This window comes from Eurytemora carolleeae, unplaced genomic scaffold, assembly GCF_000591075.1.
Source record: "Eurytemora carolleeae unplaced genomic scaffold, Eaff_2.0 scaffold788, whole genome shotgun sequence".
NCBI classification, from domain to species: Eukaryota; Metazoa; Arthropoda; class Copepoda; order Calanoida; family Temoridae; genus Eurytemora; species Eurytemora carolleeae.
The window spans coordinates 136740-151404 of record NW_019396678.1 but is presented as its reverse complement, the minus strand read 5'-3'; the positions used below and the strand labels follow the sequence as shown (position 1 = coordinate 151404).

General features: G+C 34.1%; 2 protein-coding genes across 2 annotated transcripts; both read right to left on the bottom strand.

Moving 5' to 3' along the window:
• Positions 1-1219: 1219 nt before the first annotated feature.
• Positions 1220-8999, bottom strand: LOC111707271 (E3 ubiquitin-protein ligase parkin). The gene is made up of 10 exons (XM_023480342.1): positions 8869-8999; positions 7860-7967; positions 6601-6729; positions 6280-6444; positions 5593-5690; positions 4575-4820; positions 4205-4333; positions 3720-3827; positions 3339-3645; positions 1220-2649 (listed from the first exon to the last, which is right to left on the bottom strand). The coding sequence occupies exons 1-10, from the start codon at positions 8968-8970 to the stop codon at positions 2605-2607; spliced, it is 1437 nt and encodes a 478-aa protein (XP_023336110.1). The 5' UTR covers positions 8971-8999; the 3' UTR covers positions 1220-2604.
• On the bottom strand, positions 8988-14583 carry LOC111707274 (putative tRNA (cytidine(32)/guanosine(34)-2'-O)-methyltransferase). The gene is made up of 12 exons (XM_023480349.1): positions 14488-14583; positions 13968-14058; positions 13425-13490; positions 12824-12910; positions 12297-12411; positions 12113-12206; positions 11752-11848; positions 11171-11196; positions 10803-10889; positions 9821-9895; positions 9500-9580; positions 8988-9121 (listed from the first exon to the last, which is right to left on the bottom strand). Exons 1-12 carry the CDS (start codon positions 14526-14528, stop codon positions 9007-9009), a joined length of 975 nt encoding a protein of 324 aa, XP_023336117.1. The 5' UTR covers positions 14529-14583; the 3' UTR covers positions 8988-9006.
• Positions 14584-14665: the final 82 nt, after the last annotated feature.

Genomic DNA, 14665 nt, shown 5'->3' with positions numbered 1-14665 from the left:
ACGTCGTAGCTCTCCTTGTTGCATCTTTGAAATCTTCTTTTGGTTTGGTTCTTATGGTTTACCAGATTGACCCATCTCAGAACAAAACCCTGCAGCTTAAAACTTAAAAATTAACTCTGATATTTGACATTTCAACTTTGGTTTCCAGAGCAGGAAGCTTTAGAATGAATAACCTTTAATCCCGACAGCTTAATCCAAATATCTACTGTGGAAACTTTTAATTTTAGTTCTTAATCCACTCTTTTTCTCTTTCTTTGGATAACCGTAAATTGTATTGACCAATTCTATCCAGTGAGAGACCCCGCAATTTCTAAGAAATAAAGAATTTGTTGTCGGCCTTTTTGTAAAATAATCAGTGAAGAAAAATATGTTCAAGTCAAGAAAACGAACAAATCTGGCGTTCCTACAATCAAATTTGTTGATCTAAATAGTTAATCTCAAGACTAACATAATCTCGAGATTAGCACAAAGAGACTATTAAGCATTAATCCTGATCCAATTCTAAAGTTCCCAGCTCTGGATATTAATGCTTTATCGTTTGCACTAATGTCCGATTGAACTAACGTACTTTTGCACTTAAGTCAGCTGATCAGTAACTTGTGGCTGCATCGCCGGGCCCCTAGTCTGTCCTCGCCGCGGCGCTCGGCCCCCTAGCCTGTCCTAGCCGCAGCGCTCGGCCCAGAACTTGTCTTAACCAAACCTAACCCTTAAATAAAACGTTAGTCCGATCAATCATTAGTGCATTTTCAGAGATATTTATTCATAACTTTTGAAAACTGAAAAATAGAGAAAACAACGACTAATTCATTCTGCTTTACACAAGTTATGGAGTTGTAAGATGAATCAAAAGTTATATATCGACTTTAACCAATATTTTGATTCTTTGGATTTAAATTAATGGATTTAAAAATTATCAAATAAATGTGAGAAATTGGATTTTCTATATCCCAAAGTTTATTTATCGTATAATTTATTTATATTATGCATTACTTAAAATTTCTACTAAAAGTTTTTAGGCATAGGTTCGTTCTGCAGATCTGCACATCCAGAGTTGGTGACAAAAATCACATCACATTATACCTTTTTTTCAGGATTTTAACTCTAAATTGATTGTTATTTATGTGAAACATGAAACGTAATGTAAAATAGATTTAATAAAAAACTGAAGACGAAAATGGATATATATATATATATGTAAAGGTGTAAAAACAAAAAAACATTAACGTTTTCTACATATATTTATTTGGACTAAATAATGCAATTTTAGATATAAATATACATTCATTGTTAGGACTAACTATTTAGTGTTATTCAGATACAGGGTTACCCACAAAGGATGAGACTGTAAAGACGACCTGAAACTCATAAAATCTGACGATAAGGTTAAATTATGTCTTCCGCCTTGAATATTGTCTTTTTATGGCCTATTTATTGACATGGCAACGAAAGAAACCAGTTAACAGTTGCAGAGAATCCCAAATATAATATAGTATAAATTCTGTACAGTCGTCTTTGAAGCCTTGTCCTTTGTGGGATACCCTATATTTTAACAATACAATATTTTATCTGATTATTTAGCACCATAGACTAGAGTTATGAGTATTATTATTACTTAGTCCACTCACGTAAGATCTCAGGTTTATGCAATAAAACAATATGGCAAGTTTTAAGGCTTCATTAAAGGGACTGTAGTTGTAATTTAAAGTGACCCTCCTATTAAAGGGACTGTAGTTGTAATTTAAAGTGACCCTCCNATTAAAGAGACTGTAGTTGTAAAGTGAGCCTCCTATTAAAGAGGGGTTTATATCGGTTTTACCAAAGCCTAATTTAAACATATATCTGATCAATAATATGATTGTGAAAGATACAGTGTTTTTTAGTTTGAGAATTCTGAAAGTTTCCTCTTTCTGCAACATAAATCTGCATGTAATTATATTAGAGAAACCACAATTGAAAATAGTCAATTTCCCAAGAGAAAAACATGGATATCTCACTCGTTCTAGATCAGACGTAGCTTTTAAGGGCATCGTTTTGAATCAGACATGCCATTCTATAAATAGAGGGTCATTTTAAATAAGTGTAACGTCCCTTTAAGTAAGCATAATGTCAAACCAGGTTTATGGAAGCTGGTAAGTAAGTTAATTAAATAATAATTGATTGGTTTATGAGTGACAAGATGTATAGGTTTGCTACATCGTCTAAAAGTTAAGCTCGATATTGTAAATATATGAATGTAAAACTAAGAAACCAGGGATACAATGGATAAATAAAAATTCATGCTTAGTTTCTCTCCAAGTTCACTTTTGGATCTAAAATCTGTTTCCAAGGGATATAAAAAATTCCTGGACTGAACACGTTAACCCTTTAAGTTTGAAGTGTGTGCAGTGGATATCGAGTTTAGTTTCTGAAGCTAAGCGATATGGAGAATAATTTTTGCCTTTCTCAATTTTTAAACTATCCTCATTATGCATTATAAAAATGCACAAAGAAGGTGAATATTTGATTTACTTTTTTATGTAAATTTTCTATGATATAAATAATAATCATTGTTGATTTGTAAATCTGTTTCAAAAGGATATGCGTATTCAGGTTTGTGAAGAACTTTTATCCAAACCAGTGACTTGCCATACATTCCCGAGTCCACTCGATCTAAAAAAAATAAATTACAATTTAAATCAGACTTAGATTTCTTTTCAATTCAAGACTTTCCACACTCCCCTTCAACCCGTTCTACCCGTCGTTATCGCGATGTTAGATACTTTCCCTAAGGCCTTTCCCCAAGCGGCAACTTCCCAAGGGTATTTTCCTAAGCGGCAACTTCCCAAGGGTATTTTCCTAAGCGACAACTTCCCAAGGGTATTTTCCTAAGCGGCAACTTCCCAAGGGTATTTTTCTAAGCGGCAACTTCCCAAGGGTATTTTCCTAAGCGGCAACTTCCCAAGGNCCCTTGAAACCTTTCTATTAAATAATGTGGAAGATATTGTCTTTTTCTAGGTTTAACAGATGCAGCTTGCTGGACCTCAGAACATAACCTTTGGGAAGTTGCCACTTGGAAAATTGTCACCTGGAAAATGTCCGTAGAAAAATGCATTTGGGAAAACACCTTTATTGTAATCCTTCATTCTCTTCCTTAATCCCTTCTCATCCACTTCATTTTCTCCTAGTCTCCCATCATCCTTTTTTCCACATTTACCTTAATTTTTTCAGATATAGTTCAACCCCTTCTCCCTACACTTTTTCCTTTTTCACACTTCATTTTATTCTTTCTTTACTATCCTGTCTTTTTTGATTATTAACTTCTTCCGGATCTCCTCTCCTTCCCTTCTCTCTACTGTTACCTGACAAACCCAGCACCAATGAAGAGCACAGCCTGGTTTAGTGCAGATCATATGCATACATCCTCCATCCCTCTCCGTAGGGGTTCTACACCCAGGACAGGGTTTACTGATCACCCGGATAGTTACAGAGCTAGGATCAGCTCCAACCCAGCTGGCCCTGGTTGCTCTAGGGTCTCCTGGGAGTAAGGTTGGAGCGGATGAACCCTGCTCCGGGGTGGATTGTAAGCAGGGGAGACAAGGTCCAAGATGTGCTCCTTGAAGACAATCTCTACAGAACACAAATCCACAATCTCTGCAGGCAACCCGTCTACACAAAACATGAAATCATCAAAAATCCCGGAAAATTTTAATTTCTGAAAAAAGAGGATTTGAAATATAAACCTGCAAGTATCTGAGAGTTCTGGAAGTATTCCTGCCCCGCAGTCAGGTTGGGGGCAGAGTACTCCACCAGATTGTAGAACTAGCTCCTCAGTTCCAAACCGTTGATATCTTAACATTAAACAATAAAACAATTCGCAACTTTCTCCTTAAGATCGCTTTAAAAATATTTGTTTAAAGTTCAAACAATATATTTTCACCACTCTTTGCATTGGCTCCAATTATTTCTTTATTTCGATTATTAAATTTTACACGATTTAGTCCTCCAATTATCCTCAATTCATTCCTTCCTAGATTTTACTTTATTTATTCATTCATACTTTGTTTTATTTATTCATTGTTCAATTCATAAGATAATCTTCCTTTCATTTATATATTCTTCCTTTCTTTGAATCCTTAAATTAGTCGTTATATCAATTTATTCATCCTTTCTTCTTCCTTCCTTTCATTTATATATTCTTCCTTCCTTTCTTTTATCTTATTTTTACCTTTCATAATTAAGATCTCCGACTAGTCTGAAATGTCTTGTATCCTTGATAAGACTGTTCTCACATCCTACGGGACAGGGTAGAGTATATCCTAGCTCAGGGTCCAGATAAAACTGTCTTTCACCCAACCTTAAACACATTTATAGTAATTACACAATGATTGGAAAAAATGTGAGGTGATTTTGTTTAATTGAAAAAAGAGAAAAACTAGAAAAAGTGTGAAAGATTTCTGCTAAATGATTTTGTTTACTTGGAAAAAAAAGATTCTTTTAAAAGGATACTGAGAAATGTTTCAGAGTTGTAGTTGATTTTTAAATTTGAATATCTTCATTTATTTCCCTATTTTTTAATTATTTGTAATTAACCTGACCTTGACCTACAATAGTCCCCGAAGCACTCGACACAAATCACGTGACCATCTGCGCACTCAAACACGAGCACATCATCACATAGCTCCGTGCACGCTAGACAGGGAACCTCGCGCAAGTTAGATTTGACCATATGAAGGGGTGGGGCGGAGCTAGTCTCGGAGGTGTGGTTGGATCCGGAGCATTTAAAGAAGAACTCTACACTAGTTACAGCTGAGCAATCAGGGGTCTCACAGAAACCAGTAATCCTGGAATATTAAATATATTTTAATTTAATTTTAACTTAAAGCAGAAACCAATATTCCTACGATGTTAAACTTAAAAGGGACTGTAGTGTAAAGACCTCATTTCAAGTGACCTTCCATTAAAAAAAAGAAGGGCATGTCCGATTTACAACACCATCCTTCAACTGATAAGTGTTTCATTCTTACAGTTCAATTGTTTCTAAAGCAGAAATGCGCGAGTCTTTTAAATAGAGAATAATTAAAATAACTAATTTAAAAAAGGGAATGATGGATAACTCGTGCATTCTTGGTCAAACAAAGTTTTAGAGATTACTTTCTGAATCAGACTTGAATTCTCTGAATGGAGAGCACAGTGGACTAGGGTCAATTTGAATTAGAACCGGCGCGGACCGATAACTTGTACCACGCTTAGTGACGTGCGGCATAGTGGCCCAACCTATGTTGATGTTGATGGCGCGGCCCAGACTTTTTACAGTACCCACCTATTTAACCTACCCCACTAGCTTAGTTTATACAGTACCCACCTACCCCACTAGCTTAGTTTATACAGTACCCACCTACCCCACTAGCTTAGTTTATACAGTACCCACCTACCCCACTAGCTTAGTTTATACAGTACCCACCTACCCCACTAGATTAGTTTATACAGTACCCACCTACCCCACTAGATTAGTTTAGTGTGAGAGTCACTTGACCTATTCAGTGTCTTTAAACATTAATAAAAAAGATAAAAGTTTTACAATTTTGTTACACTCTACAATAAAACAGGAAATACCTGTTAGGTTTGAGAACATCATCCCAGTCACAGGGATCCCGATCCAACGTTATTGCTCCTTCTCCACACTTAGAACACCGAACTCGAAGCTTTCCCGCCTACAAATATCCGATACAAATATTCGATACAAATATCCGATACAAATATCCGATACAAATATCCGATACAAATATCCGATACAAATATCCGATACAACGATACAAATATCCGATACAAATATCCGATACAAATATTCGATACAAATATCCGATACAAATCAAATTTTCAAATAATATTTATATCCAAAATAATATTTATATCCAAAATAATATTTATATCCAAAATAATATTTATATCCAAAAACTTTTAAAGAATTTGTTATTAAAGGGACTGTAGGCGTAGTGACCCTCAATACAAAGAGAACAATGCCTGATTCACAACGGTACCCTTGAAACCTTTCTATTAAATAATGTGGAAGATATTGTCTTTTTCTAGGTTTAACAGTTTTTCATTCTTATAATTCTTATATTGCTTTCCTGCAGGAAAACAGTCATTCTTGTAGAGAACTCACAATTAAAAATAATCGGTTTACAAAATTATAAATATTTATATCTAATTCATAATAGATCAGACAGAGCTTTTATGGGTACCATTGTGAGTTGGGCTTTGCCATCTCTGCATTACGCTTACAGTGTCTTTAACTTTTACCTGGAGAGAATTACAAGGGGAGTTGCACCAAACATAAAAATGCGCTTTTTTGGTTTCCCTTTGCTCAGCTGGAACAGTTTCTCTCTCCTCCGCGGTCAGCTGGAGGTCAATCAAACTCTCACAGAGGGGAGCCTCTCCGCTCTCATTCTCAACCTCTGATCCATCCTGTATAGTTTAATAAATATTAATTTTTACGGAAAAAACGTTTCTTTATTGCCAAATTTAATGACAAGTAGATACTTCTAGGTAACTGCATGAAGTAAATTATGTAGATGTATCCTAGCTACTATCCTGACTACATGAAGTATACTCTAGGTATACCTGAGTAGGTAGATGTATCCTAGCTACTATCCTGACTGCATGAAGTATACTCTGGTTTCCAAGATCACAAGAATCAACTGGAACACTGTCACTCAGCTCTTTGCCAGCAAATATAATTTTTATCTCCTCCTAAAACAAAGAAAAATCAGTTTATTCTTGACAAGAGCAGATTATAACAATGCTCAGAGATGGTTCAGAATATTGTGATGCTTGGAGATCCTTTTTTATTTGGATTTAACATTATACGATTCCTAGAGGATAAAAATATAAATTCCTTGCCTTACCGAAGAAAGGTTTAGTTTAGGAGATATGTGCACCTTGATCTACCGGTGGAAGGTTTAGTTTAGGAGACTATGGTCCTTGACTTAACGGATGAAGGTTTAGTTTAGGAGATATGATCTCCTTGACTTACCGGGAAAAAAATTAGTTTAGGAAATATGTTCTCCTTGACTTACCGGAGAAAGGTCTAGTTTAGGAGATATGATCTCTTTTACTTACCCGAGGAAGGTATGCTCCTTGACTTACCGGAGGAAGGTTTAGTTAAAGAGATATATATGATCTTTGACTTACCCGGGGAAGGTTTGAAAAGTTTAGGAGATATGTGTTCCTTGACTTACCGGAGGAAGGTTTCGTTTACGAGATTTAACTCCTTGACTTATCGGAGGAAGGTTTAGTTTAGGAGATATGTGTTTCTTGACTTACCGGAGGAAGGATTAGTTTAGGAGATAAGTGTTCCTTGACTTACCGGAGGAAGGTTTAGTTTAGGAGATATGTGTTCCTTGACTTACCGGAGGAAGGTTTAGTTTAGGAGATATTAACCTCCTTGACTTACGAGAGGAAGGCTTAGTTTAGGAGATTTTAACTTGACTTACCGGAGGAAGGTTTAGTTTAGGAGATTTTAACTTGACTTACCGGAGGAAGGTTTAGTTTAGGAGATTATGTTCCTTGACTTAACGGAGGAAGGTTTAGTTTTGGAGATATGATATGATCTCCTTGACTTACCGGAAAAAGAATTAGTTTAGGAAATATGTGCTCCTTGACTAACTGGAGAAAGGTTTAGTTTAGGAGATATATGCACCTTGACTTACCGGAGGAAGGTTTAGTTCAGGAGATATGTGTTCCTTGACTTACCGGAAGCAGGTACAGTTTAGGAGATATGTGTTACTTAACTTACCGGAGGCAGGTTTAGTTTAGGAGAATGTGTTACTTGACTTACCGGAGGAAGGTTTAGTTTATGAGATATGTGTTCCTTGACTTACCGGAGGCAGGTTCAGTTTAGGAGATATGTGTTCCTTGACTTGTCTAATTGTCCAGCCTTGCTGCAAGAATATGACAAGGCTTGATCCATTTATTGATTTTACAACAACCTAAACTAAAGAAATTTATTCCAAGATTAAAGGGAATGTTCAGATATCTAGGTTTTGTGGAAGGTACTAATTATTCCAAGTTTAAAGGGATTGTTCAGATATCTAGGTTTAGTGGAAGGTACTAATTATTCCAAGATTAAAGGGATTGTTCAGATATCTAGGTTTAGTGAAAGGTACTAATTATTCCAAGATTAAAGGGATTGTTCAGATATCTAGGTTTGTGGAAGGTACTAATTATTCCAAGAAAGGGATTGTTCAGATATCTAGGTTTGTGGAAGGTACTAATTATTCCAAGATTAAAGGGATTGTTCAGATATCTAGGTTTAGTGGAAGGTACTAAATATTCCAAGATTAAAGGGATTGTTCAGATATCTAGGTTTGTGGAAGGTACTAATTATTCCAAGTTTAAAGGGATTGTTCAGATATCTAGGTTTGTGGAAGGTACTAATTATTCCAAGTTTAAAGGGATTGTTCAGATATCTAGGTTTTGTGGTTCAGGTATTAAATTTAATAAAGAAGATTAGAACTATACCTATTTTTAATTATTATTTTAACTTAAAACCGTAATAATGAAAGAAAAAAATGATTTGTTTTAAAATTCGAAGAAAAAAATATTTCTTGCGTTAGTAAAAAAGTTTAATTTTGGATCTCATTTATAAATTGTGATCAAAGTAGTATTGAATATTTGCCGTAAAAAAATCAACTTTCAATTCAAGATATAGAACCCTGATCAATCATCATAGTTATTGCTTCTAAAACATCTAACATTATAATAAAAAGCCCAACAAACAAGCAACAACAATAACAATACAACAACAAAAACAAGAAAACAACAAAAACAATACAAACAACAACACACACAACAAGAACAGTACAAGAACTACAAAATTGAAATAATAACCTGTGTTCCATGAGTTAAAGCCCTCTGTCCTGAGATAAGACCGAGGAGGGTCAGCATCCTTTCCAGCAGGCTCAGGAACGGAGAGAAGATCCATCCCAGCATCAAGGACGGGTCATTTCTCTGAAAACAAAACAAAAACTAAATATCCATGTTTGCAACGCCCTGCGTCACTGTGTCTGTAGCGTCAGAATTCTCTGCGTCCAGCTGCTTAGAGTTGGAGTTAGATTGCGTAGGTTTAGCGATTCCATCATTCCTAAATAAAACATTGAAAAAACATAAAATACTAAAAAAACAGTTATTAAAATTTACAAGAATATTTACATAAAACCGTTTTCAGTTGAAAAAATTGGATCTTAAGAATATTTGGGTGCAAGATGTACTTTTTGAATTCAAGGGAAAAGTGTATCTTAGAAAACACTGTAGTGAAGGGAATTTAGGGGGAAACAAGGAGTATAGACTCCATAATCTTCAGGCAGCTTTTCATTAAAACCAAGAAAAAATCGATATTATTTTTTTTGTGTAAAATGGAGTACCAGTCAGTATAAGTATAAAATGGTAAGGCGGAACGAGTTTCTTGCTGAAAAAGGAGAGACGGAATCCAGAAATTAAAAAAATAGTTATTAAAAATCACCTTTTAAGATCTACAGCGCTTTTGTATGGAGGATTTATCGGAGACTGAGTTGGTGGTAAATACTTATACTCTTCACCCTCCCTTTACAATCAACATTCAGAAGTTTTCATCAGAGTCGGACACTCTTGAATTAATGGAACTTAGAAATGAACTGAACTCGGTCTCTCATACCTTGATCTCTTGACAGACCAATACCAAGACTTTATAAGTTCCGTTCTTTTAAAAGTTACCATCTCCAACTCGTAATTTTCGTAAATATTTATTTCCTGTTTAAAAATTTCCAATGGTTGAATGAAAATGATATTTTTGTTGATGATGTCCCTGATATCTAATCCGTAGGTTCTATCACTGTCATAAGCGGAGAGATCACCACAAGCAAGGAAGGGTACAATAACTCTAAATATTTAATATTAAAAATAATATCTTAAAATCGTTTATCGAATTCAGAGTTTTTTCGTCAATCTTGCAAATCTAACATTCAGCTAACAATTATCAATCATCATATCACGTGAATTTCCTATGGTTCATTTGGTGTACACTGTACAATCCCGTTTTGCCTGGTATAATCTGTACTGTACAGCTCACTCTAGCTGGTTAGATGTCGGCCCAGTTCATGAAATAAACAGGACTTAACAGTGATATCAAAAGATCAACAATCACAAAAGATCAATCATGAAATCAAAAGATCAATTATCAAATCAAAAGATCAATTATTGTATCAAAAAATCAATTATCAAATGAAAAGATCAATTATTAAATGAAAAAAATCAATCATTAAATTAAAAGATCAATTATTAAATTAAAAGATTAATTATTAAATAAAGAGATCAATTTTCATATCAGTAAATCAATTATCAAAAGTATTATATCAAAAGATCAATTGTCAAATCTCGAGATCAATTATAAAACAAAAGATCAATTATTATATCAAAAGATCAATTATTATATTATAAGATCAATTATCAAATTTCGAGATCAATTATCAAGTCTAGAGATAAATCAAATCTCGAGATCAATTATAAGATATAGATAACTTATTTAAAAGAGACTAATTAAAATGTCAACTCTAATATCTCAAGATCAATCAATAATTTAATAATTTCCTCCTTTGATTCTGCAGTAGAAATCCGCAATTCACTTTAACAGAAATACCCCGATAGAAAATAATTTATCTTTTAAGAGAAAAATATAGACAATATATTAATCAGACAAAGCTCTTCAAGGTACCGTTCTGAATCGGACATGTCGCTTTGTGAATAGCCTCATGAAATTACATCTACAATCCCTTTATGAGTTGACCTACCTGTTTACCCCTTCTAGCTGGTTGAAGTCAGTATAGGAATGATCAAGAAGAGGGTTCACCATGGTGGGGGTATATCCAGTAGGAGGACTTAAATATATCAGTAAAAGAAGTTCACAAAATTTATTAAAATACAAATTTGATTTTTTTGTGGGGGGGGGGCGGGGATGTTTTCATTATCTTTATCGCGTATATGCTCTTGGACGCCATTGAAGAAGCAATTTGGAACTTTTTGTGTTTCATAGGTTCACAACTTGATAAGAAAACATTAAATTGCAAAGACTCAAAAATGAGCCAACCTTGAAATTAATGGAAAAGTTTAAACAAAATTCTCAGAATGAAAAAGTTCAGTTAAGAGTTTATCTCTCTACCTGTAGTTTTGGCACACCACAAAAGCCTGAAATAATATTGTTGGTCATTTTAAAATACATTTCATTAATTTCCCCCTCCCCTTCATCTTAAAGAGTTTGTTTTATTCATGCCAAATATAAACGGTAAGAAATATTTTTGAATAAAAATGAAAAGCACAACTATATGTTCGAAATTATTTATAAGTTCAACCCTAGTCAAATTGAAATCCTCCCCTTCCTTCCTGAAAATATACATTTCAGACTACACTCCTACTGTAGGAAATAAACTTTTGAGTGGAGTATTAATAATCTTGAACGCTTGATCTCGATATCCGATGTGGGCACTCTTAAATTGGAGGATTAATGCTTAATTCCTCTATGTAAGTTATCCCTGCAGGATATGACCACCACGGGATATCGAAGAGGAATAAAATTAATCCGTAGGTCTGCATAGAATGGAGATCAACCATTTCATCATTTCTTAATCCCCAGATCTCATCTCGAATTTTCTCGTATATAATTTCAAGAAGGTTTGGTGCCCAAAACTTGACAACACAAAAATTCTGACATCAAGAAAAAAACAAAAGATTTTTTATACTGACCTCTATACTGGAGTTCCTGGAAGACCTTGGTTTAGAGATTGTTACAACAGGGAAGAATATCCTCAGCTGACTGTAGAGTAAACTTACGTCTTTACCCCTAGAATCAATTAATCAATTAATCAATTAATCAATCAATCAATTCATCCACAAACCAATCAACCATTCATTGATTTATAATTTACATACAATAATAAAAGTAATAAATAATAATGAACATAATAATAATTATATTGATAAAAATGATGATACTGATTATAATACTAATACTAATATTATTATTATTAATAAAAAATAATAATATGGGAAAAAAATGTTGATAAAAATGTATTGTGTATGTTTATTAAACTCATATAAAATAAACCTGAAAATTTTTGCCACAAAATTTCCACCCTTCCTTAGAACATGAGTTGTTATGTTCAGCGCAGCTAGAAGTAGTTGAGCTTGAATGTATTCGTCTGAAAACATCATAACATCATAATATTATCTTTTTTATTGAATTTTAAAAAAATTCTTTTATATTGCTTCTTGAAGTAATTACTCCTGACCTATATCATGAAGTCCTGTAACATCAGGAGCTCCGTCACAGACAACAAGGTCAGCCTCCTCCCCAGAGAAATGATCAACAATCTTGTTCGCTGTCGACAGTTTTGTAATATCACCCTTTAATATATCTTTACTATACAATACAACCCTTTTAATAGAGGACTTATCAATTTGTAAAATTAAATTAAATTTTCAGCGTCAAGTATAAAATGTCAGATTTACAGAGATTAGTCTTTCGTCTCTTGTGTCTAACTCTAGTTTTCCAGTGTCTAGTATCTACTATCTACTATCCATTATCTAGTCTAGTATGCAGAGTTTAGTGTCCATTATCTAGTCTAGTATACAGAGCTTAGTGTCCATTATCCAGTCTAGTATGCAGAGATTAGTGTCCATTATCTAGTCTAGTATGCAGAGTTTAGTGTCCATTATCCAGAGTTTTGATTCAATTATCTATTGTCCAATGTCCAGTGTCCAGATTCAATTATCTATTGTCCAATGTCCAGTGTCCAGAATTTAGTGTCTAGTTTACTTGTATTTGAATGACACCAGGCAGAGGCGCCATAGCTTGCAGGTCAACTGCTACAATCTTAACACTCTCCTTCTCCTCATCACTTTTCTAAAATAAAGTCAGAGGTAAAAACTTATGAATTTTAAATCGGTTTATGACGCACTCAATCGATCCCCCTCCTATTGGTGGTTTAATTTGAATCGTCAACCAAAGACATTCCTTTCTATTAATCAGGTTTTTAATTATTTTCCCGTACATCTCTGGGATTAAACTTAAATCCTTTAATTTCTAAGTGTACGCCGCGCTGTGGATATCATACTCAGTAGATGTAGCTAACCAAAATTTGTAGCCTTTGAGAAAGCATCTGCGAACAAACACATTGATTTTTTTCATTGACTTGAGACTTATATAGAAGATTTTGATTTAAGTAAAACCAAATGTTAAAAATCTAAAAAACGTTTTTCAACTAAGCTCACAACCGAGAACTACAGAGTTACCCATAAAGCATGATACTGCAAAGACGACCTGACACTCTTATAATATGACGAATGACGATTCGGAGGTTTAATTAAGTCTTCTTTGTGGGTAACCCTGTATCATATACAAATAAAATTCCTGAAACCTGAGCTCTGAGTTTCTTAGAAAGAACTTGACTCCAGGAACCGGGAGCAGCACACAAATCCACAACCTGAACTCGGAGAAGGGGTAAGATAAAGACCGGGAGTAAGATTAAATTAGATATTAACACAGAGATTTGAGAATGTACAAGAATTAGTTTATATTCAGAGTTGGGTTCAGTTGGATTTAGACAAAGATAAGGTTTAGATAAGATTAAAGAATCAACATATTGTAAGGTAACAATGAAGGGTTTAGTTTATAGTAAGTGAGATAATCTAAATTATTAAAGTAAGAAGGTTTAGTTTGGATAGACAGGTGTCGGGCATAGAGACAGGTTCGACTAGATTCAGAGAGATGAGGTGTCACTAGATTTGGAAAAAGGTAATTGTAAGGGTTGGTTAAAATGCTGAGGCGATTAAAATGTAAACAAAGTGTCAAGTTCAAAAAGATTTAGACCTGGAGGTTTTGCTTTTAGCGACTGAGAAAATTTTACGAAAAGTTGTTTGAAAAGTTTTTTTTCATTCAAAATGAAAATATTACTCTTTACCTTGGTGACACCTTCGAAAATATTGAATTCGTCATTAATCTGCATCAGCTTAAAAGCGCTTCGCGCCCTCCAGCCCTCCTCTTTCGCCAACCTGGATTGTTTATATATAAAAATTATGTATCAATCATTAAAACAGGACTTTGAAATATCTCCGGACCCTTAATTTGAACTTAGCAACCCCATTTACTTTTTGTAGCTTTAAGTATGAAGATTTCAAAACTGTAAAGAGTTTTTTTCAATCCTGAAAGATGTTCGCACCAGAAATATGAAGATATCAGTTATGAGTGAAGTATTGCTGACAAAAACATTTTCGGCTTTACAGACTCGTGCATTATAATGTACAGAAAGGCAAGAAAATGGACGATTTTGTTAAAAAATGACGAGTTTGTATCTAAGTATCAGAAAAAGGTAGAGTGTACCGTCGGGAGCAGTTCATCAAGGGTCATTTACGTTTACAATATTTTCATATGAATTAATAAACAAAATAATCGACTAGTGGCGTCATTTGTTTTTTTCCAACCTGTAGTAAACATCCCGCTTATCTTTAGACGATCTACCCATTATTCTTAAAATCTGAAACTATTCTATATATATTTATAATCATGTTGCTAACAATATTATCATATTTTAATCAAAAACTGATAAATATTAAATAGTAAATAAACTAACTGCTGAAGAATAAAAACAAAGTGAAAGTA